The 25,548-nt window shown below is 40.6% G+C and overlaps 2 protein-coding genes across 5 annotated transcripts in view; one reads left to right on the top strand and one right to left on the bottom strand.

Moving 5' to 3' along the window:
- Positions 1 to 11,077, bottom strand: part of LOC124141844 — a 53,600-nt gene extending 42,523 nt beyond the window's left edge. Inside the window, exons 1-2 of one of the 4 annotated variants that reach the window (XM_048387357.1) lie at positions 10,968 to 11,077; positions 2,481 to 2,585 (exon numbers count right to left, since the gene is read on the bottom strand). In XM_048387357.1, coding sequence (XP_048243314.1) covers positions 2,481 to 2,560 — 80 coding nt within the window. In that variant the 5' untranslated portion in view covers positions 2,561 to 2,585; positions 10,968 to 11,077. Of the gene's footprint in view, positions 1 to 2,480; positions 2,586 to 9,800; positions 9,965 to 10,967 lie in introns of those variants that run through there. The other 3 variants (XM_048387354.1, XM_048387356.1, XM_048387355.1) reach the window with 3 other exon arrangements.
- Positions 11,078 to 15,778: 4,701 nt separating this feature from the next.
- LOC124128885 (protein shisa-4-like) lies at positions 15,779 to 22,203 on the top strand. The gene is made up of 4 exons (XM_046492391.2): positions 15,779 to 15,907; positions 17,002 to 17,119; positions 17,991 to 18,160; positions 21,561 to 22,203. The coding sequence occupies exons 1-4, from the start codon at positions 15,859 to 15,861 to the stop codon at positions 21,743 to 21,745; spliced, it is 522 nt and encodes a 173-aa protein (XP_046348347.2). The 5' UTR covers positions 15,779 to 15,858; the 3' UTR covers positions 21,746 to 22,203.
- The last annotated feature ends 3,345 nt before the right edge of the window (positions 22,204 to 25,548 follow it).

Genomic DNA, 25,548 nt, shown 5'->3' with positions numbered 1-25,548 from the left:
TACATTAATGATACATATATTTAGACTAAATAAAAAACCTGTCGACGATGGACAGTACAATAACTAGAATATCACAGATTTGTTTTAAAACTAGTTGAGAATATTAAAGAGCAGTTAGTATTAATGAACAACACAATATAAAAATGGGCTAGAGATCGTCAGTCACTGAAGGGAGATCACCATACTAGGGACGTACATGTGGTGAGAAAATATATACAATGTAGACGTTTTCGTATTTTGGGGGCGTAATATATAAAAGAATTCTGAACAAGTCTAACATAATACGTGGCATGTGTATTGTCTGTTGTGATCATGTGTTGTGTCGATGATATGTACATGTATGAAAACTGTCACCAACACGAGAGTGTTTAGAGTTGGGAATTCACATTTTTCTGTTGGATCTCTTTTTAATATGTTATACTGGGAGAACCATTGATATGCATAAATATCTCTTAAATACTTCCGCGTGTTTATTCATTAAAAGATAGCTTAAATATTAGAAAATAATGTTGCATTTACTATTTTTGATTATCAATATAGACATACAAGAAACTTTGTTCCGGAGGCAGGTCATTCAAACACTATTCAGTGGCTACCTGTCACTATCATGCCAATGATTAAAGAGATTTTAATCCAGAATTAGACAATAGGAACTGGAATATATATATAGGTTTAAATATTACTGAAAGGAAATGCCGTATTTGTTTAGATGTTGAAGATAAGTTTCATTTTAATGAAATATCATTTACATTTGGAATTTAAAAAAACATATATAAGATCATATATATTGGAAAGAACCTTTTGTATTCAAACATGTTCATTTGCTTATATTGCAGAATGTAAAACAGCTACGTAAATTACTGTATCATATTCCATATTTCGTGCACATTCTCTGTCCATGTTATTTTTATATGAATGTGCTCTCGGAAAAATAGCACTTAAGAGCTAATGTTGTATTTGTTTACCCCATAATCGATGTTGAATAAATATTATATTTCGGTGTAAATGACCGAGGGTTTTTTTAAGTTGTGAAAAGAGTTATTTTCATGGCAGTGAACATAACACTTGATACTTCATTGCAGTCAACATAACACTTTGACTGAACTATTGTCTTACAAAAGTTATAATTACCTTCCCGCAAACTGTCTCCCCTTTATCTAAGTGTCTAGCGCCTACGTTAGTTCCAAACTGACAGGGCAAAATGATGACAGATGGTCATTGATGGAGTTTATATCGATTCTTGCTGTTTGTCAACCTCTTTAATATTTTTCGTAATAATATAAAATATATGTCCCATTTAACTCGTCAACCGAGAATGTTTTGTTACTTGACCAACGTGTATTCTTTCGCTTTCAACAACAGTCTCATATATTTCAAGAATATGTTTTGTTAAATGTTTTAGTGACATATATTTTTGGCTACTTTTGTTTATATTTTTTTGAGATTGCAGACATAAAACTTAAGTTGCAATTACAAGGGGTGGTGAAACGTCTGTGAGTGATGGGTAGAGATAATTTGCGTTTCAAGGTTTTACATTTGTAACGAATTATCATAATGTTCCGGCAGACAACTACACAAAGAGTATATTCTCGTGAAAGCAATCACTTTTCTCTCCTCTCGAGACGGGAGAAAGGAGATATGTTCACGAGTGACTACGCCACTCGTAAAAATATATCCTTCCCCCTCGTCATTCAATGAGAAAAACAGGATATTTCACTCGACACATGGAATATCCTCTATATCTTGTATCTTGTATCTTGTGTAACTGATACATATCGAGTTCTTGATATATCTGATTCCGGTTTGTCATGGAGGGCAGAGTATGGCTCAACCAAGTGGATGACACATTTGGAATACTAAACTCTCTCCGGTGTAATACCAATGTTATGAAACACGTAAATAGTTTCACGAGTTCCATAAAATTGGTATTACACGATGGCGAGTTCAGTATTTTATTTATTACTTGCCTGTAAAAAGGCTGACGTCAACGCCGTCCGCAGCATAATCCAATTGAGTGCAACAGATTAAACACGTTAATAGTAAACATGTATTAATTTAATTCAATAAAACGGCCTACTTTCAGAATTCAAGGGTCAGTTCCAGAAAGCTGTCGTAGCGCTAAGAGTTATCTTAACTCCCATACTTTAACCTAGACTTAAGACTGTCGTTGCTACGATCTGGCACTATCACACGCATCTGTAGTGTGACACAGGATGTACAGTTCAACAAGTGGGAGATAGCTTGATTGGCATTGTTTGAAAACAACCAATACGTTTGCAAACCAACAAATATAATCTCCCTGTACACATAACAATCAAAACTGCCGAAGTAGATATTAAGTATATTTTATGACTTTTCAAAAGTCAACTTTTATCTATCTACATTTGAAAAAGTAGTTAAGATGCAGGCACAGCATGTGCTGATTAATATATTTTAACGAGGTTACAGTGATGAAAAAAGAATCAAATTTGTATACTTACGCATTTTCCTGTAATCCTGTGCTCAAATCCCACACAGCAAATGTACAGACCAGGAGCATGATACTGCATTGTACAGACATCGCGGCTCTGTTCGGCCAACTTCCACTGAAAGAAAACAAAACAGCGTTCGTGTTCATATACCCACATGGTAGAAACATAACAAAATGTCTCTCCACACAACCTAGAGACTGTTTATTGAACAAAGCAATCAAGTGAGAAAACTTAGACTGTTGTCAAAATTGGACAATTGTTTTACTTTTGAAACCATTCTAAACGTGTTTTAACATATAAGGAATACCATATTAATATACTAGTATATAATAATATCGCAAATATTAAAGAATATATTCCCATGTTATTACTGAGTCGAAATCTTTGGTACATAGTCCAAATATACTCTTAAAACAGATGGGGGTACTCGGAAATAACTTCAGATGTCCAGAGATTTTAGTTTCTACTAATAAATTTAGTTGTATGATAATAATGAACCAGTTGGAAACACATTACAATAGTAGAGGTTTTAATCGCCAACGATCTTGGAGGACGATAGGGGTAAGATGGGAAATTTGACGTGTTTGGATCAGTAGTGCGTAATACCGCCACGGTTTGTAAAATGTGGTTCATTCACTCGACGAGGCATAATGTGTTTGAATCTCACAAGGTCTTGAGGTCTAAGGTTGACATTGGCTTGACGTTCATTTTGACGTCGCCAGACAAGACCACGCCTATCAAGGAAGTACAAAGCGATTCGGGACTCATCTGAAAACAATGACACGTGAGCAGCGACGATTACCACTGTTCCGGCGTTGTTTACCTCTGTTGACAATATAACGCTGAGTTTAGGGTGGCACAAAATGTAGCCGTCAAGCATGGAGATGGGTAGCATGATGACGATTTCTAATAAATCGTCAGACCCGTAACTCGTTCTCCAGTAGCTGATGAAGGTTTGCAGCAAATTGATTCGCCGTTTGAGCTAGGTTCGTGGAACCCGGTTTCGGATCAATCGATCCTGTACTCCTGTCGGTGACCTTGGACGCCCTGGACGGGGTTGAACGTCAACATGTTGGAACCTGTGCATTGTCTGCTAATCACAGACTGTGTAACTTTGAACATATGGTCCACAGAGATTAATCAACCATCCGTGAAAGTGTTAAAATCAGGATTGACACCCTACACACGTGTTTTGGTACGTGAAAACAGTCGGATGTGTTTTGGTGTTTTGTTTTACAGACGTAAAGATTCTTGCATAGGATCGATGTTTGTCGTCAACACTTATCTTTGTTCTAATACTTGGTATCAACATATATAATTCATGATCCCGTGAGCGGGCTACATGGAAAATATTTGCCGCATCCTTAATCAGACAGAAGCTAGTGTTTTAATATGAAGTAAGATAAAAAGTGATTCACCCCAGTCTGCAGAATGCCCGATATTTTTGTTTCTGATCAAAGGGCAAGTCCGTGTTAAAGCAAGCGAGAAGCTATTGATTTCACCACCAGCGCGGGAGAACAGCGCGACCGAAGGAGCCCTGACGCAGCGATTGGTGGAAAGTTTAGACAATTGTTATTCCTTTGACATGGATTTTATCATTGCTGAAACGTTTATTTTCCTGTGTGAGCATATACAACATTAGATCTGATTCGTTAACGTGTTTTCGTGGAAGCGGTGATAAAAGAAGCATAACCATTGATTTCCCCGATTCACAATTATTAGCCAAACAGAATCAAGAATTCTTCAATGACTTGGTAGAATACATATATGAAGATATGAGAACAACCCCAAAGCCTTTCCGTTATACGTTACCGAAACCTTCTTCATATGGGAAGTTATTTAAGTTCGCTAAGAAGTCATCTACCAAGTTTTGTGATCAAAACATCAATAACAGAAGTCAAAATGTAACCAGATATACTAGCCACATAAAGAAACTGTGCACGGAGAAAATATAGATATAAGGGCACACCGTCCATATATGAAATATCGGTTTGAACACAGCAATTATTGGAGACATTCAAACGCTCATGCACGTGCCATGCGATATGACGTCATTGATGGGGGCCTATGGACGTGCAATGTGTTACTGCACGTGCAACCTGTGCAGCTGTACACAGCATGTGCAACTCAAAATTCGCTGTCACTTTGGAAAGCATGATCTGTGGTTATTCAAAAATTCAAAACTTCTCAGGCGCAGACACAAGCATATCACAAGCAAATCATGCCAAGATTGACAGCTGCACAGCGTCATGAAGCCATTGGAATGATCCGAGCGGGAATGAGGCAACAACAGGTGGCAACACATTTCCAATGCCATCGTAACACGATATCGGCATTGGTGAGGCGTTATCAGAACACAAATGACGTTGCCGACCACCCACGTTCAGGACGTCCCCGAGTAACGACGCCAAGACAGGACAGATGGATTCGAGTGACACATCTCCGACACAGGTTCCAAACGGCAGTAACGACGTCCCAGACAATTCCTGGACTGCGCCGTATCCATCCCAACACTGTCAGGAATCGTCTACGTCAGTACGGGATTCGACCACGACGCCCTGCCATACGTCCCATCCTGACACACCGTCATCGAGTCAACCGTCTAAGATGGTGTCGAAATCATGTTCGCCAACCTCGAATATGGTGGAGAAATGTTGTCTTTACAGATGAATCGAGGTTCAACATTTCCCACAGTGACGGGCGCCAACGTGTCTACCGGCGTTTGGGAGAACGTTATGCACGCAACTGTATTGTGGAGAGGAATCGTTTAAGAGGTGGCTCTGTGATGATTTGGGGTGGGATAACAGCACGGCACCGAACCCCTTTGGTGGTTGTTCAGGGCAATCTCACCGGAGATCAGATTCTGAGGCCTGTGGTCATTCCTTTCCTGCAACGCCATGGCCCGGGATTGACATTTCAACAGGACAACGCTCGTCCTCACACGGCTATGTCGCAATGGATTTCCTTCACCATAACAATGTCATGTTACTGCCATGGCGTGCAATTTCTCCAGATCTCTCCCCAATAGAGCATGTGTGGGATGAAATGGAGCGCCGTCTGCGTCGTCTTCCACATCCTCCAGATAACGTCCGTGACTTGGCACAGGATTTGAGGAGGATATGGCAGGCCATTCCCCAGGCCTTCCATGCCCATTTCGTGGACTCCATGCGTCGCCGATGCACTGCTGTGATTCACACACAGGATGGTCATACCCGTTATTGACTTTGTGACTTTGTCGTTTGACCCCCTACTCCATTTTGATCTTCTGACGTCATCGTTACAGATGTTGTTCAGGTCCCGTTGACATTTTCTTATGGTCCGATCATTCAGCTGCTACAGCGTCTGCATCATTTTGTTCTTGCTGTGTTGTATTTCAATCCAGAATATATTTTCTCCGTGCACAGTTTCTTTATGTGGCTAGTATACTTTAGTGAGCAGATTCTATCTAGTTACCTCGACCTCTGAACTAATGGCATTATTAAGCGTCCTTATCATTGACATAATGTTTACATTCTCTTGTCTATATTCCTTCTGAAAGCAATTTATTGAATACAACTTTATTGTTTTATATTAAGTCAACTCTATTACAGTGATAAACATCAACACTCAACAAATGTAGAGCAGTACATGAAAGGAAAAACATAAATTACAATTCCGTCTTCTGTTTGAGAACGTGTGATGCAATACATTCTGCCCAAAAGAAGAAAACACTGTTATGGCTACTGCTGATTCACATGTCTTCAACCCATTTCAATTTATGTTGATCTGGACTATAAAATACAATGATTTGAATAACATATGGAGTCATATATCATTAGAAGGGATATCCATGTCAAATTTCAGCTTTGTCAGTAAAGAAGTTTCGTATGGGAGGATGCGTCAAGAATGCCTTTTTGAGTAGTAAGGGCGTGGTAAAATGTGAAGGTCGCATTCAAAAGATCTTTCGCAAAAGACGGAATATATACTCTTCAAAAAAGAAACTTGACATAGATGTAAAACCACTTTTTACCAAATATCTAACATAATTACATTAAATGAGAACCAAATAAGTCAAACAGAAAGATGATGTGTCTATACTTCGCGAAAACACATGCAAAGCACATAAACGTAGCGTTTGGGGATCAATTTTACAGCTTCATCCAAACGCAACCGCCTGTAAGAAACGTGCAGCACAGGATCCTGCATTAGGCATGCAGGCCCCCCCTGCTGAATGGGTATAAAAATCCACATCGACGGCTGTTCATACAGTCCTTATAACGGCAGTAGAGGCGGTGACAGAATGCCAAGACTGAATGCAGCACAACGGTACAACGCCATTGGGAGATTACAAGCTGGAGCAACTCAGCAAGATGTGGCCATGCAGGCACTTTGGCGTATCCAGACAGACAATCTCCGCACTGCGGACCCGATACAACAACACCAACAGAGTCGACGACAGACCAAGGGTGACAACCCAAGCACAAGATGGATACATCCGGCTGCGACACCTCCGAGACCGCACTACCACAGCCACGTCTACAACCACACAGATCCCTGGGGTACGCAGAATATCAGATCAAACGGTACGCAACAGACTGAGGGAGGCTGGACTTTTTGCACGAAGGCCTGTTCGACGTCATGTATTGACCCCACGTCATCTGGTGGACCGTCTGCTTTGGTGCCAACAGAGGGTTAGATGGGCACGTGCAAGGTGTAGAAATGTACTGTTTACTGACGAGTCCCGTTTCCTACTCACACGTGCTGATGGGCGCGCACGTGTCTACAGACGTCGGGGTGAACGTTACGCCCCCAACTGTGTGCAGCAGGTTGTCCCATTTGGCGGCGGGAGTGTCATGGTATTGGCCGAAATTTATCACGGTGGTAGGATGCCTCTCGTGCATGTGGCAGGTGCATTGACAGGTGTGCGTTACAGAGACTTGATCCTAGAGCCTTACGTTCTTCCTCACGTCAACGTTCATGGTGGACAGCAGGACAGCAGGACAACGCTCGACCGCATATTGCACGTGTCTGTCAGGACTTCTTACAGCACAACAACATCCAGACATTACCTTGTCCTGCCCGGTCACCAGATTTGTCCCCGATTGAGCATCTGTGGGACGAGTTAGATCGATGCGTTCGCAGAAACACCAAACACTTCCGGCGCATCTTGATGCACCTCAGCATGAATGGCAGCACGTCCAAAAGCGTGTTATTGACAACTTGATTGCATCTATGGGTCGTCGGTGTCAAGCGGTGATTGATGCACGTGGTTGGCACAACCGATACTGACATTTTCTGTACCCCTGTGACATTAACTGTATCGTGTACGTATGTCTGTCTAGGTGACACGATTAATGTTTTGAGCATTGTGTACATTGATCTTCAAACAGTGTTTCAATTATGGTTTCCGTGTCCTATTTTGAAACAATCGCATTATATTACATTGTGAAAGTCAGTGTCAAGGATATTTTTTTTAAGAGTATATATAAACTGACGTTCGAAAGAAACTTTACCTACCGAAAATATAAATTTCAGAAAAAGTATACTTTTGTTCGATAAAGTCTATCTAAAACGCATAACCTAAATACAACAAGAGTGTATGCAGAAAAATGTTAATCGTCTGTTACATGTTTGCGAGATAACACGCGAAAAAGTGAAAAACACGTGCACCACGGACAACTGCAAATTCACGTGCGGGTAAGGGTATAAAACGATTGCAACAGCAAGTCAGACGTCCACAGTGATAAAAAAACACAAAAGAAATGCCACGACTCACAGTCGAACAACGTGAACGAGCCTTGGGTATGGTACAGATGGTAGCCACCCACGCCCATATTGCACGAACCTTCGGTTGCTCCCGTGTTGCCGTTACCAACTTGATGCAACGTTACAGACAGACAGGGCGGACCGCTGACAGGCCAAGAACAGGCAGACCCAGGGTGACCACGCCCCATGATGACCGGTACTTGCGTACCTTGCACCTCCGAAATCGCTTCCTGACAGTGACGTCATCGGCGACAAATGCCTTAGGTCACAGGGTTAGTCGACAGACAGTGGTCAGGAGACTCAGGGCTCATGGAATCATGGCTTTTAGATCATACAGAGGACAGCTATTGACAGCGCAACATCGTCGTCTGCGATTGAGATGGGCCCGGACTGTACGGCGTTGGCAACGACGTGACTGGCAGAGGGTTGTCTTCACTGACGAAAGTCGATTCTGTATGTTTAGGGCTGATGAAAGACAACGTGTGTACCGCCGAAGGGGTGAACGAACGGCGGCGTGTTGCGTGCAGGAGATCGTACCATATGTTGGAGGGAGTGTCATGGCGTGGGGAGGGATCTGTGGGCAGGAGAGGACACCGCTGGTCATCGTTGACGGAAACTTGACAGCTTAGCGTTACATGAATAACATTCTTCGTCCAGTTGTCCTACCATTTCTCCAACAGCAGCCACGTGGTGTCATTTATCAGCATGACAACGCCAGAGCCCATACAGCCAGAATTGTCACTAACTTCCTCGCAGCCAACAACGTCAACGTCCTGCCATGGCCTGCACGCTCACCCGACATGTCCCCAATAGAACACCTCTGGGACTTGATGGATCGTCGTGTTCGACAACGACCACACTCTCCAGCCAACCGGCAAGAACTGATCTTGGCCCTCCAAAAAGAATGGCGTCAAATCCCACGTGACCTCATCAAACGACTGACTTTTTCTGTGCGTCGAAGAGTTTTTGCGTGTATTGAGGCATTTGGTGGTCACACACGCTACTAGTGACATGTTATTGAACGTCCATAATTCTGAAAGCTCGAGTTTTGTACCATACCCAACTTTGGGGGTCTCTGACGTCATTCTCGGTCGCGACTTGGCCCGGGCTCACAAAATCAACTTAAATCTCACATATGTATCATCAAATGGATTCACATCTCTTGACTGGTATTATTATATCTAACTATATACCACTTAATAGTGTCTCAGATCGCGGTATTTAAAGAAAACAAGGTGCTCGAAAGTGAAGCCCTTTTCCCACTACATTCTCAACACAGCCTCTCTCAGAAGTGTTTGGCTTGTGTTCGGTCCTACTTGGCCCGGGCTTTCAAAATCAAATGTGTTTACATCTATAGACTAGTATTAAATCTACCTATATACCACTTTATAGTGTCACGGTACGTCGTATTGTACGCTTCTAATTGTGACACTGTTAGTGAAGATCCGGGTTAGGATCGATGGTCTTAATGTCAGTCAGTGGATGGTCTGGCCCAGACTCAATTATTTACAGACCGTCGTGACATAGCTGGAATATTGCTGAGTGTGGCGTTGATCAGCAAACAAACAAACAAAGCATACATACTTACGTTTCCATCTGTAATTGTATCGTTCGTGTCCTTTATATACATCCAAATACTGTCAGGGACGAGACAGTCTTATCCCACCTGTGGACTGTGTCCCTACGACGGGAGTGTTCTATTCAGGGTAACGATACCCTGGGTATAAACAGGTCTTTCCACCGATGAGGCTCCCTATGCAAATGAGCTGTACCAGGAAGTGTTTGGCAAATGCATGACAAACGACCGTTAACAGATGTTATGTGAGGATGCCGACAACACATACTAGCATCTACCCGTATACTTTCTCTCATTCAACCCATAGATAAAAAAGGGCTTCATGTCTACATACTATAAAGACATCTAATCTAAAAGGGTTATGTTAGAAAGGGAATTTAACGGGGTCTCATATTCTAAAATACACAATCTGTGAAAACATTTAAATTCTGGAAACCCATTTGTGAAGAAACTCTCAACTTATATGGTAGTCATTGGGACACAGTCGAACTTATCTGGCAGTCACTTGGACACAGTCGCACTTATCTGGCAGTCACTGGGACACAGTCGCATTTGTCTGGTAGTCACTGTGACACAGTTGCACTTATCTGGTTGTCACCTGGATACAGTTGCATTTATCTGGTTGTCACTGGGACACAGTTGCACTTATCTGGTTGTCACTGGGACACAGTCGCACTTATCTGGTAGTCACTTGGACACAGTTGCACTTATCTGGCAGTCACTTGGACACAGTCGCACTTATCTGGTAGTCACTTGGACACAGTTGCACTTATCTGGCAGTCACTGGGACACAGTCGCACTTATCTGTCATTCACTGTGGCACAGTCGCACTTATCTGGCAGTCACTGTGGCACAGTCGCACTTATCTGGCAGTCACTTGGACACAGTTGCACTTATCTGGCAGTCACTTGGACACAGTCGCACTTATCTGGTAGTCACTTGGACACAGTTGCACTTATCTGGCAGTCACTGGGACACAGTCGCACTTATCTGTCATTCACTGGGACACAGTCGCACTTATCTGGTTGTCACTGGGACACAGTCGCACTTATCTGGTAGTCACTTGGACACAGTCGCATTATCTAATATAAGTGATTCATCATTTTAATTGTACAGGGTATATTGCAGGATATAATGGCATATCCGTATTTTTCAACACAAGCGGTAACACTCACATTTTGTAACAGCAAACTGAGATGTCTGCACCCAAATACCCAAAGTGGAAGAAAACTTCGATTTTTCAAAGAAGCGTGAGGGACACCCAAACACATCACGCAAGACGCTGTTAATACACTGGTTAAAATGTCAGCTCCGTCATTCCGCAACGATCAACCATTGTGCGATGGCCATAAAAGATTCAGTATCGCTGTCAGTGAAATCTTTCCTCGAGAATTCGTCAAAGCCAAAGAGCACCATCAAGGAAGTTAAGAGAAATGCGTGAAGGGTGAATTACTTGCTTCGCTGATTTCTTGAACATGATCAGATAAATATGTTGCAGGTGCACTGCGACCGCTATTGTTATCTTCTGGAGAAAGATTTGGATTTACGAAAAGATATATATGTACATAATTTAATGAATAAATCATTTCTTTGAAAATCGAAGCAGTATTGAAAGTCTAATTATTTAACATTTTCAACACTTCAGGGTAAGTTGGCGAATATGCACTGGACCAGAGATGGTGACCATGCCTACATGCAACTGTACATACATGTCATCTCTTGCTGTGGGAGAATGTATGTTTGAGTAGTACTGCATGTTCACCAATGAATAACACGATCTAGAGGCCCCATCAAAATGAATCAACACTCATTATGCTGAGCGGTTTGTATCAATGGATGGGTCCTGGATTCACCACTATCAACCAGAGGCTAAACAATGAAAACATCTAATGTTTCATCCTCCGAGGAGATCAAATACTTTTTCTAAAGCGTCGTTGGATAATAACAAAAGGTGTGTTGCACTTAAGGACAATGCATTTCTGCACACGTCTGTTGTCGTCATGGCTGCGGTGCATGACTGGTTTTGAACTCCTTATTAACCAGAGTCGCTACAGTCCTATTTCCACTTCTTCCAGCACTTGAATAAAGTACTCTCTGGGAAGCAGTATGCAAATGACGATGACGTCATTTCTGCTGTTTATGTTTTTTTCACCACCAGAAGGAAGCATTCTACACCAGTGGGATTCAGGCACTCAAGCATCGTTGGCAGAAGAATGTGGACTTCAGAGGGGACGCACGTCGATGCAGACTATGATGGCGGATACCAAGCCTTCCAGAATCCGGGTATTCCGTAGTTATCAGCTAGCGAATACTCGGATACATCTCTGGTAAGAAAACACCATTGTTGGTTCTGTGATTACAACTGCTACAGGAAGATACAATGTACCGCACAGAAATAAACTGTTTTCGTGAGTGAGTGAGTTGGGTTTACCGGTGCTTTAAACAACATTCAAGTTATATCACGACGTGTCAGCCTAATGTGGGAGGAAAGGCCGAAATGATGCAGGCCGTAGACGTTTACCACTTCGGTGAAACCCACGAGCACGGGTATGGTGCTTACAAACCTAGAAAGATAATCGGAGCGTACCGGTATTCGAACCCACAATCATAGCTCTCAAGGGACGTAGCTCTGGACATTGAATACTGTTTTAGTGAACATGATGGATGCAGGCTTTGGTTACTAGTAAAATCTGTGTAATGTCCATAGTTTTCTTATTTAAGATATATTTGAACACTTACAGAAGTCTTTTATCCGTTGCAAACCGATATTGTTTCAGATTTGGTAAAAAACATAACTTTGCATTAAATCTTATTCAATGTCATGGGAACCTTTGTTGTTCAGTATATATACCGCGTCGGGGTACGTTCACATACCATCGACCTCGTTCCCGAGCATCCTTATGGTTATCTCTGACGACCAGCCTATGTTCCTGGGGACCTATTCTAACCCGAGGTATAGCATGATTGACATATGCTTATCGCTAGAGGAGACATAATTATACGGGTGGTGAAGCCCGGTGCTTTGAATCATTGTGTGTCTTCCTATCCCGACAGCGTGGGGCGTTGCACATTTTATAATTGTCTGGTTTTCTAGCTCCAACTGTTTCATAGCAGCAGGTTATGCTGCTTACTGCGGTCTTCAGGTTGCCCATAAATTTACTGTACAACATAATTATAATACCTTTTACAAGTGTCGTTGTCGGGAAGTGAAAGATAACAGAACAAAGGATGCTTAGAGTTCATATCGACGTCTTGACACGCCATGTCACTGGTTCAGTGCTTCTCAATAGCGCAAACCAAGTAGGAAGTTAAAAGAATGTGACTCAAGTTGTTTTTGAGAGTTGTATAACCGTTCAAATGAAAAACGTTTTCTGAACGAAAATAGAATCTCATTATGTGCATGCTTCGTTGAAATTGAAAATACATTCGTCATTTTTCTGAAGAAGGAGGTGAGTCATTTTCGTTCACTGAATAAATATAAAAGTCCCCTTTCTCAATATTGCCAACGATTCGCTACACATGCTCTGAATAAAACCGCAAAGCCAGATTTGTGTGAGGAGGGAAAATACATTTATACGAGTAACCGTACAAGGTATTGAGGCAAAATGTTCGGAGAGAACACTGATTGTTGTCATCTCAGTTATCGGTGCATAGGAAAAGTCCAAGGTGAAGGTCAGCTTCCATCAATAACGCGTATGTCCCCCGTTGGAATCGATGGGGGCCTGACATCTCCTGCCCATGGAAGACACGAGAATGCGAATCACATCCTGGGGAATGGTAGCCCACTCGGCCTGCAACGCAAAAGCCAACTGCTGCAACGTCTTGGGTTTTTATTGACGTCGGCGTAGCCGTCTTTCTAATTCATCCCACAAGTGCTCTATCAGGTTCAAATTCGGGGATCTGGAAGGCCAGGGGAGTTCATATCGACCGTCTGACATACGAAAGCGTAGTAGGGCCACGGTGAAATTTTGTTTTGTCTAAGAAGCTCCTTCGTAGGACTTATTACATGTATCTCCAACGTAGTACTTACTATCTCTTACGTAGGACTTATTATCTCCTACTTAGAAGATACCAAGACCTACGTAGGAGATAATAAGCCCTACGTTTCTGTACTGACACGCCATGTTACTGGTTAAGTGCTTCTCAATAGCGCCCATAAACTCGGAAGTAAAAAGAATGTGACTCAAGTGAGGTTGTATAACCGTGCAAATGAATAAAATATTCTGAAACGAAAATAGATCTTGTACATGCTTCGTTGAAAATTTAAAATACATTCGTCATTTTCCTGAAGAAAGAAATGAAATCCAATGGCAATTCGTAATCAATGAGTCATTTTCTTTCATTGAATATAATATAAAAGTCCCCTTTCACAATCATTTTGATCCGGGAAATTTGTCACTGACACTATAACACATTACACCTATACATTTTGCACCTCTTGGTCCGCTAATTTTGCTCTTATTGCCAAAAGTATCTTTATTACATTTCTTTTTTTTTGAAGATTATATAATGTGAATGGTCATGTGAGCAATGTAGGAGCATGGAGAGATATTAATACACGCTGACAATACACGTTTCATGATATCTTTTGTCATGTGTAGGACAAAGTAACTAGTGCCTTAAATATAAAATACAGATGAATGCGTTCATCATTTTGAAACGTAACGATATCAATAATACCGATGGTTCGGAAGTAATGAGATGATAAAAAAGGAAAATATCACTCCACCTCTGTTGGATTTTCTCGATTTCTCTCGTATATTATCTGTCTCCCATCTAGGTATACGTGGTTGAGCGATCATGCATGTTTTGGTTTGGTTTGTTTGTTGTTTAACACCGCACTCTTACGACAAGCATAATCGCCTTTTACGGCAAGCATGGGTTGCTGACGACCTATTCTACCCCGGATCTTCACGGGTCGATCATGCATGTACAACACAGACACAAACCTAGATCGACAATATGTACATAATATCCGACGATCAGGCATACATTTAAGTATGTAGTCACATATATCAATTCAACAGAATGGAAGCCTCATTTTAGCAACGAACACACGAACACTTATACACAAACACAAGCACATTAAAACTCCTTTTAGAGTGTCGCCATACCTCCAACAGTACGACGTTTGTTGTCATAATATGACGATTTTGTCTAATACATTATCACTCAGAGCATGCATCATGCAGTGTTGTTGGACACGAAACATCTCAGTTTCTCGATAAACTCGTTGATGTATTATTTGAGGTTTGGGGCCCTTGTACTAAGATGATCAATAGATTTGGGTTTTTTTTAATACAGATCCTTATTGCATTATGTTCGAAAAATCGACCACATTCTAAATCATGCAGAAGGAATGTGCCAGATATTAACTTTTCACCAAACCCTGCCTCGTAATACTTATGCACGTATCATGCATCGTCCAGACGATCCCACTTTCAGGACACCATGTAGAATAATGCGATGCTCTGAAATTATCTTTGATATTTATCAAAGAAATGTAGACGATCTGACTGTGAGCTAACACTATGTAAAACATACCGATACTTACTTTGTATGTGCTTATTATATTGACAGTAATCATAGCAAGTGAACTCATTGCCTTATATATTCATATGAAAACGGTCGATATCGGTGGTCTGTAATTATATAGATTATTCAGATAAAAGCAATTTGGGCTTATGTCAAAACAATCTCATATGAAGTGAAACAATACCTTCTTCTGCTTGGTTCATAGTGTGTTTGCAATCACTATAAGGTTGTTTTAGTAATGGAAATTACATATATAACCCCTCGTGTTGTCCATGGTCATTGTATAGGACTGCAAAGCTCTTTAATCGATTCACGAGTTCAGTTTCTTTCATGCTGAAACCTCTTTGCCCGGGTATACTTGAGCATGAATCTGAAAGCCATTAGCTGCAAGCGGTAGATCAGTTCAAACATCCTGGTAGGGACCAATAATGATCAATACAAATAACTGCTTCGAGCACAACCCTCTGTGTATGTATCTCATGTATGTTCTCACGGTGTGGACATGTCAGCAACAATGGTGTGACTTGAAAGATGGAAACTATTTTACTTTTTTCAATACTGGTTATATTCAAACTTACAGGTAAGTCCATAAAAGGTAAATATAATAGTAGCAATGATGACTAGTTTATTATGATGACAAGTGAAAATAGCTTTTAAATGGGTTGACAAAGCTGCTAAAAGGCTACTATGGCCAGTAGTAAAATATATTTTGACTGAGGCAAGATGCCACGTTGAAGATGTAAGGAAAACATAGATGAACAAGGGAGATCAATTGGTTTTACAGAATATTTCATTAAATTAGATGGTACAGTTATCTGACCGCTCTCAGGCAGAAGTCGATAGGTCACAAGTCTATGTGTATAGCGCCACTGGTACCGCGGACAAAGGTACGACCTAAGTTCACTGTTATACTGTTACGCTATCAATTAAATTCCAGTGATATACTAATATCATATCAAATATCACAACATCTTTGGTCTCAAACACCGGATTAGAAGATGCGGTGTACAGGGCATAAATAACTGCTTCGAGATACGGGTAGCCGTTTCCAATAGTAGAACAGCCATCTGACGTATGTTAGTATATTGCAGGAATGAGATAACATAACACAACTGATGATGTGTTTCCATCCATTTGATATGTAATTATTAGCGCGCACGCACACGCACACACACACACACACACTAACACTAAAACACACACTCACACACACACACATACTCACACACACACACACACACACTCACAAACACATTCTCAGACACATACACACTAACACTAACACACACTCACACACACACATACTCACTCACACACACACACACTCACACACAAACATTCTCAGACACATACACACACACACTAACACACACTCACACACACACATACTCACACACACACACACATCCTTTGTCACGCTCATGTTCATAACATTAAAGTGGTAACCCTTTAAGACATATGTAACATTGTTCCTTCCTAACGCATTAAGTAAACGCATGCAGCTAAAATATTGCTTTCAGAGGCGTGTAACGCACACACAGAAGAATAGTTCTTACGTACCTGTTGAAACGCTCTGTGATGAAAGATGTAGGGGTTAAATGCATCCAAGTGGATTAAACAAATGAAACTATTCTTCCCCGTGTCTAATTGACTCTGTGTTTGGCTCCATGACAGGTGTGTACTGCGTGGAATGTCGTGAAACCTCGCTTACTTCTGGCTCTCGGTCCTTCTCGTGTTTGTACGGATGTTGTGGGGAAATATATCAGCGATATTGCTGTCCAAGTGACGAAGAGTAAGTCGCTCAATGTCCATTACAAACTTCATGTACATGTATAACGCATTGTCAACTTTGGTTCATGAAACAGCTTAGGGTCAGCGTTTGTCCAATCGCTTTGCAGACGTACGTCCTTTTTGACGTTTCTGAATCCAAGGATCGACGAGGGTTCGAATATAGTATTTAACCTGATTATCATTCTAGTTTTACCAGTGCCATACACATGCCTGTGGGATGCACTGAAGTCGTGAACGTCTCATCATGAGATTATCATCACTTCGGTCTTCCCCCAAAAATGATAAGTACATGTGATATAACGTAAATAATGTTACACGCAACTCATGTAAGTATTATGTAGCAAGTACAGATGCCACTCATCGTTATGGCAATAATATACTTTCTACATCTGGTTGTGTACATGTGAACAATCACGTGGAAGTCATTTCACGCGTTAAGTTCTAGTTAAGTGATGTATATGTTTGCGAAAATAAATTAATTTCTTCTATGTCCTCGTGACAGAATTGGTCACCAGGACCCCGTCCAGCAAAGCGATCATGGCGCTACGACTATCGTAAGCCTGTGTTAAAGTATGGGAATTCACCTTAGAGGAACGGATCCCAGTACCGCATGTTTGTCGCAAGAGGGAACTAAGTGGAGATTACATGATCAGGTTCTGTGGCTTTGTTGATTGTATGACGTCGTGGAATGGGATGCGCATCCGACAATGGTTTACTTGTCGTGGCCTGATTATCTACACAAGGATGATGTATCTGGAATACTGCTGACTTCAATTTAACACAAACAACTGTTTTAATGTTTCTTCAATGTATGAACATACATGTACTATAATTCTGATATTATTAGACCAATCAATCTTGTTTTGTTCAAGGGCGTTCCCTATAGAGGTTGTCAAGGCAGGGATTGGAGTAGTCGTCGTCGTGGTTGTAGTTGTCATAGTACTTATCGTCGTCTTTATGTGTAAGAAGAAGACGCCACGAACGAGGGCGCTGGTCGTTCCTCAGAATGCAAACGTGAGAACTTCAACCATTCCTCTGTCAGGTGAGTAAAGTTCTGTAACTCCAATATCAACATGCGTTGTTACTATTCCATTGCTACCACATACCTGTTTAGTAGTCGGTATTCTTACACACCTGTAGGTGAGAAACCCATTAGAGGTAACTGGTATCAAACATATGTGTGAGATCGAATTCCAGCTACTCCATCTAGATGACCTAATGACGGACTATTCCTGATCGTAAGTCATTGATAAGTTACTCATGCTTCAGACGAATTCACCTACGTCTGTGTTGAACGTCATGATTCTACCCCCCTGGATGCCATAGTGACATATATGTGCCTACTCATCAACCCTCACTTCGAAGTCGAATAAAATTCAAAATAGATTACGCATAGTAATACAGTTCACAGTTTTGAATTCTGTGGGAAATTCCCTGTTCTGTGTTATATCCCCAGCTGTCTTTTTAGACACAGTGACCTTTGAAAATTAGGTACATCGCAAATCTCGACATTTTGGTATTGTCGTAACTGCTTTCGGGCGTCCAGTGCGACCCTGCTACAGTTACTAAATGTATTGCCGTTCCTGGTCCTTGTGGTCAATTAAGCCATGACATTGCGACTCGCCTTGTCCATCACGGCTCGTCTCCGTCCAGGAGTGATTGGTCTAATGACCCTTACTCCAAGTTGTCTCTATCAGCATTCACACCCGCATAATAAAGAAACGCAACACCAGTTTATACTCACATAGTTTTACTTACTCTCAGCCCATCTATCACTACAGAACAGGATCAGACTGGCCAGGCTCGTCACTAGCTGGTGGAAACTTAGAACGATCGGGATTCGACTCGATCGACTGCAAACCGCGCTCTCCTCTCCTAATGTTGAGGGTATCATAGTGTTCGAGCCTGACCTGTCCTTGTCACATGTCACAATACCTCCATTTGATTCGTTACAAGTTAGATCTGACCATGAACTCATGTGTGTCGCCATCGGAAAAATACTAAAGCCTACGTGCCAGATTGCTTATCTCTCTATTGATTTTGTGACTCGCTCCGAAGCTCCAACTGGATTATGCCTTGTAATTCCCCATTTGTTTCATTAACAAATGGACGATAGCCAGAGACCAATCCAATGATAAATGTGAAATGTCCAGAATACACTTGTGATAAATGTGAAATGTCTTTTCTCTATTGATTCCTTTCCAATTACAAGTTCTGTCACGAACTATATCTAATGCAACTCCTCATTGCAGCTATAATGGTTCTATTTATTATCATTAGTTTCTGAGATGCATTTTTAACCTTATAACAGTATACATGACTAAATTATAAATCACCATTCACGGCGTCACAAATACATGTTTTTTTTACCTTATCTGGTATGCATTATTGCATTTGATAATTGGATTACTAAGATGTGTCGGAAATCATTTTGTGTAGTATCTGTGAGTAGTATAAGCAGTAGGTCGGATGACGTCACTCATGACCGTCCTGATAAGTATTAATCATAATGCGTCACTGCGACCATGAGAATACACAAAAGGCATTGATTCGATACTAAAGTGATGCGGTATTAGGGTGTGTAAGAAAACAGATTACTCCAATCGTGCCTGTCAGATACCATTCACATGTATCTTACAGCAGTTCCTCTTTGTTTCGTTTTCGATACGTTTTCGAGTTGTAAGATAAATGGTATCTGACAGACACTCGTTTAGTAATCTCTATAGCACAAACTTTATGGCACAATCATCTTCCGATGTCACTATGCAAATTTCAACCGATGCACTTCCATACAGAAGTATACATGTATACATGTATCTTACAGCAGTTCCTCTTTGTTTCGTTTTCGATACGTTTTCGAGTTGTAAGATAAATGGTTTCTGACAGACACTCGTTTAGTAATCTCTATAGCACAAACTTTATGGCACAATTATCTTCCGATGTCATTATGCAAATTTAACTGATGCACTTCCATTCACTGCCAAGAAAATATATTTGACGTCAGTTTGAGACTTATATGTCCTGACACATGAATATATACCAAGACTACTTCGTGATTCAACTAAATGCTAAACTTATAAGATATAAGAGACTTAAATGAGATGTTCATACCTTTGTATCATAAATAATAGTAATGTCCAATTTTATGTGAAATATCTTACTTCGTAGTATACACTATATAACAAGTGATATATTTGAGATAACACTTTCTTAGTAAAGTACAGAATATAGTACTTTTGAGGGGATTGAGTACACACATGGACATTAATTAATCAGTATGTACATTCCTGATAACAGATATGTATATAGTTAGGTTACAGATAGAGAATAGACAGCCTTGTTAGCTGCCATGAGCTTATAATTATATCTTTGCTGACTTTGCTTATGAATTGAGCCCATGTGTCTAGTGTCATCTCCAAGTTGTGTCGAAACTCTCATGATCACTTCGTTGTCTGTACAATCTTCTATTTTAAGATATTGGTTAAGGCACAGTATGTAGCGTTAAATGTGATACAAATAGATATATTCATGTATTGTTTAAGATTCCAATAGACCGTTCTTGCTAGGCTCAGACATGTTATTGTAACCGGCAGTAAAACACGGTTTCCGTAACATCGAATATATCGTCACTTTTATTCCTGGCAGCTTTCACATTAAGATTTTGTTACTTCCGCTAATGGGAAGTGATCAGACTATGTATTGATAAAACGATCGATTCGGGCGTCGGTAAAACTTGAAGTCTGGTTCAGTATTGGATTCAATGTATTGAGGTATTTTTTATATATAGCGTAATAAAGCGTAGCCGATACAATGCTAGGGCAACTTACAAGCTACGAGGAATTAAAAACGATCTGTCCCGATAATTATTAATATTCTAAGACTTGGCTAGTGGTTATCTGTTTAATATCCATCCATTATTTCGGGGTGTATATGCAAAAAAGCTGTTGATAACCACAAGAAGTTACATGGGTGTTTCGACCGTAGCATATTTGTGACGTCATGGACGATGAGTGACGCCATTTTCTAATATTTGTGACAAGGCTGTGATATAACGTCAGGATGGTCAAGCAGAATTGTCAAACACATATCTCATCAAATCAAATAAAAACTAGGCGGTAACTAACAAATGAGCAAGACACAAAAGGTATTATTCCCAGGAGACAATGCTTATGTTTGAGACGTTGACTTGTCGCTCGAGAAATATAAATAATTATGTACTTGCACGATGCACACACGTGTATTAAGCTCATTGGTAGCCACACACTACCTCGTGGTATCTACAGTTTATAGGGTCACCTTGACAACAATGATGCGTTGTGACTTCATTAAGCATTACCTTTACAATTGTGTTGGCATCAGGCCAACATTGGTATTCGTAGTACGTTACAATTGTGTAGAGTTCAGTGACATCACGAAGGTGACAATATATCATTACATTTCAGATACTGAGTACACCTTGAAGCCACAGACTGGCCAAGCCGAGTATCAGCCCCCTCTATCCTACCCCGGGGGTGGCGTTCACACTGGGCCTGTAGTCCCCGCCTACACACGATCCTACAACGCACTCCCTCCGCCATATAATGTCTCTACAGCCTATAATAACACTGCTATTGTGCCAGTTAACTGATGACCAGACAAGACACCCTTTATTTCATAGACCACAGGTCCAGGACTATACACAACAGTATCTATCAGCTTGTATATGCTGCGGGAGGTTGAGGTAGCCTACTGGTCAGAGAGAATCAAGGTTCGATTCCCACATGGTTACCATGTCAGCACCCGATGTACAAGCTGTGTAAGCGACGGGATTATCCACTCTTCTAACCTGTTCTAATGATAGATTGAGACGTTTGAGAGTCGTTATAATTACACGTTAGTATTGTTAGGTGTCTGGCTCTGTCTGAAATCTCCTAAAATATCTAGTGTAGTTTTTTTTCTGTACGGGGAAGCTTTGACGGATCTTTAAATCAAAGTAGTTTGGTATAATATTGGGTTTATGTCAATTTGAAAAAGAATTATAATTACCAGTTGAATAGTTATGAAGTCCAAGCCCAACCAACGACATCAGACTTTATTTCATCTGCAATAAACGTTTATCCTCAAATTTGTGTTCATTTTATAATTAGGATAATGTGTTCCGTTAATTAACTACAATTATCGTGTTCTCTGTTGAAACAATCGCTTGGACACCAACGGAAAGTTTCTACACTATGGTTTTAGTGAAGGCGCTTCTGCGATTCTGATCAAGTACTGTTGAATGTTAGCTCGTAGTATCAGTGACACAGATAGCTGTGTACGCAATGATCTCTATCTCTGCCCGACATAATCATATAAGAAAAGTAAGGTTGTGATGGGTTGCCCTGCTACAATAGACTGACCACTCTAATACATCGTCTAACTAGGATTAGTCCATCATTTAAGATTGGCTGTACTTTTATTGTAGACAACACAAAGGGTTGGATATAATGCATCACCAGTATTGGCAGTGCATCCTTGAAACCATTTGGTATAAGGCATATATTCCAGTATACGGTCGATTATGTTTTAGGCTTGTAAATTGTGAGGAGTATTGATTCATTCAAGTATTAAAAAAATTCTAGAATATGTGGAGTCACGTAAGTATACGTCGGTGCTCTTAGGTATAACAGAGGTCACGTATTTTTTAACTCATGTGAGCAATTACACAAACGTATGCGTAGGAAGACGTACACGTACGTATAATCGCGTAGGTACACACAGGTTCACGTCGGGTGGAGCAGATAATACTTCGGTAACTGTAAATATACGGAAGTGCAGCTACAGTCGTAAATCTAATCACAAGATTAGCAAGTCTACAAATGTACACCAAGATACCAGTAGGTACACGTGGAATGCTAGGGATACGAATGTATTAGAATAGCGTGGTATTACTCGTACATATACAGTAACTACACGACGGTACAGGCATACATATATGTGGGTGTGTGAGTTGGGTTTAACGCCGCTTTTAACACTATTCAAGTTATATCACGGCGTGTCAGCTTAATGTGGGAGATTTATAAGTATATATATATAGGAAGTAAGATATATAAGTACACGTAAGTCTATGAAAGTACACGCAGATAGATATGAGTACACGTAGATCCATAAACGCATACGGAGATAGATATAAGTACATGTAGATACATATAAGTACATGTAGATAGATATATAAGTACACGTAGATCCATAATAGTACACGTAGAAAGATATATATACATGTAAGTACACGTAGATCCATTAAAGTATACGTAGAAAGATATATAAGTACACGTAGATCCATAAAATTACACGTAGAAAAATATATAAGCACACGTAGATCCATAAAACTACACGTAGAAAGATATATAAGCACACGTAGATCCATAAAAGTACGTATAGATAGATATAAATTCGCATAGATACATATAAGTAGACGCAGATACATATAAGTAGACGCAGATAGATATAAGTACACTTAGGTACATACAAGTACACGCCAATCCATATAAGTACACTTAGATCGAAAAAGTACACAACACGTCTCATCTTAATTCTGGGTACCCATTTGTCCAGAAACTCTCCCTACCATGGCCAGTCTCGGTCAAAGGCATTTCCATGATTCAACATGCTGTTTTCATACTTTTAGGTACATACGGGGCGTTCAATAAATTTTGCAACTTCAATATAAGACCAAGTCGCACTTTTATTTTTCAATATAATCTCCGTTCACCTCAATACACTTATTCCATTTGTCCTTACAGCTTTTTATACCACTTTTATAGAAATCCGCAGATTGGCCCTCTAACGACAACTCTGTGGCAGCCTTTATGTCCTCGTCATCCTGGAAGCGTCTTCCACGTAGGGCAGATCCCATTTGCCGGAACAGGAATTTGTCACTGGGGGCTAAGTCTGAGCTGTAGGGTGGCAGATTTAACTGTTTGAATCCACATTCACATATGGCGGCCTGGGCAATTCTCGACTTGTGAACCGGAGCGTTGTCATGCAAAAGTAGAATACCACGTGTTAACATCCCACGGCGTTTCTGGCGAATAGATTTTCGCAATTCTTTCATTACATTAGCAAAATACTGTCCATTGATTGTAGATTTTGGTGGCATGTAATCTATCAGTAATATGCCTCTTGCATCCCAAAATATGGTGGCCATTACCTTGCCAGCCGATGGTTGAGTGCGAAACTTCCTCGGAGGTGCTTCCATTGCATGGATTCCAGTTTAGTTTCTGGGTCCCAGTGGTGGATCCATGTTTCATCAGCTGTCACTAGACGAGAAAGAAATCCGGCTTCATCAGCAGTATAGAGATCCAGGAGGTCTCGACAACTTTCAATTCTCTGATGGCGACCATGAGCTCTGAGGTTTCTAGGTACCCATCTTGCATATACCTTGGACATACCAAGATGAATAATGGTTCCAACAGTTCCAACTGATAATTGGAATTCCCGTGAAAGTTCAGATACTTTCACTCGTCGGTCAGACAAAATTCTTCTTTCTATAGCGGCAATGGTTTCCGATATGGGTGGCATCTGAAGACCTCCCTGACTTTGGGTCATCGTCTATGGACTCCTAACCCTTTTAAACTGTAGAGACCAACGACAAACTGTGGAATAGTCAGAAGCATCCTTACCCATCACTTTACACATGCGATCATGGATCTTTTTGCTTTGCATCCCTCCTTGGTAAGGAACTTTATTACAGCTTGAGTTCATTTTTGAGAGCATCCATGATTGTGACCACCCTAAGGTGAATGAAGCCATCACATCTAATTTATTGTTGTGTCTGGAACTTGTTATGACACGTGTCAACCTGATGTTATGACTAGTGTCACACCTGCCACAAGCTGACTTTGTTTGTGTAAACCCAAGTTGCAAAACTTATTGAACGCCATCGTACTGAAGAAGAAAAAATGAAAAAACAATGTTTCGAAAACTCAAAATTTAAACTATGTTGCCCATGGTCGAGAATATTTTCCTTTCCTCAAAACTCATGTTTTTGATAGATAGATATAAGTACACGTTAAAAGATATACATACACGTAGATCCATAAACGTACACGTTGGTAGATATAAGTGCAAGTATATATATATACGCACACGGAGATGCATATAAGTTTCAAGTAGATGTATATAAGCACACGTAGATATATATAAGTACGCGTTGATAGAAAATAGCACGCGTAGATCCATATACGTACACGTTGATAGAAATAAGTACACGTAAATATATACGACGCACACGGAAATGCATAAATGTACAGGTAGATCCATAAAAGTACACGCAGATAGATATATGTAATCGTAGATATATTTAAGTCACTGTAAATCTCGCAGATAGAAATAAGTACGCGTAGATGCACATCTGTACACGTAGCTAAGTAGAGGTATCCGTATATAGATATAAGTATACCAAGATACACA

This window comes from Haliotis rufescens, unplaced genomic scaffold (assembly GCF_023055435.1).
Source record: "Haliotis rufescens isolate VD_foot unplaced genomic scaffold, xgHalRufe1.0.p SCAF_7, whole genome shotgun sequence".
In the NCBI taxonomy this organism is placed as follows: Eukaryota; Metazoa; Mollusca; class Gastropoda; order Lepetellida; family Haliotidae; genus Haliotis; species Haliotis rufescens.
This window is presented reverse-complemented; position numbering and strand designations above follow the sequence as displayed.

Excerpts from the sequence above, each read along its gene's own strand:
- LOC124128885 (XM_046492391.2), top strand. The coding sequence starts at position 15,859 with ATGGAAACTATTTTACTTTTTTCAATACTGGTTATATTCAAACTTACA. Across the intron at positions 17,120-17,990 it reads TGCTGTCCAAGTGACGAAGA|GGCGTTCCCTATAGAGGTTG; the intron begins GTAAGTCGCTCA and ends GTTTTGTTCAAG. Across the intron at positions 18,161-21,560 it reads TTCAACCATTCCTCTGTCAG|ATACTGAGTACACCTTGAAG; the intron begins GTGAGTAAAGTT and ends ATTACATTTCAG.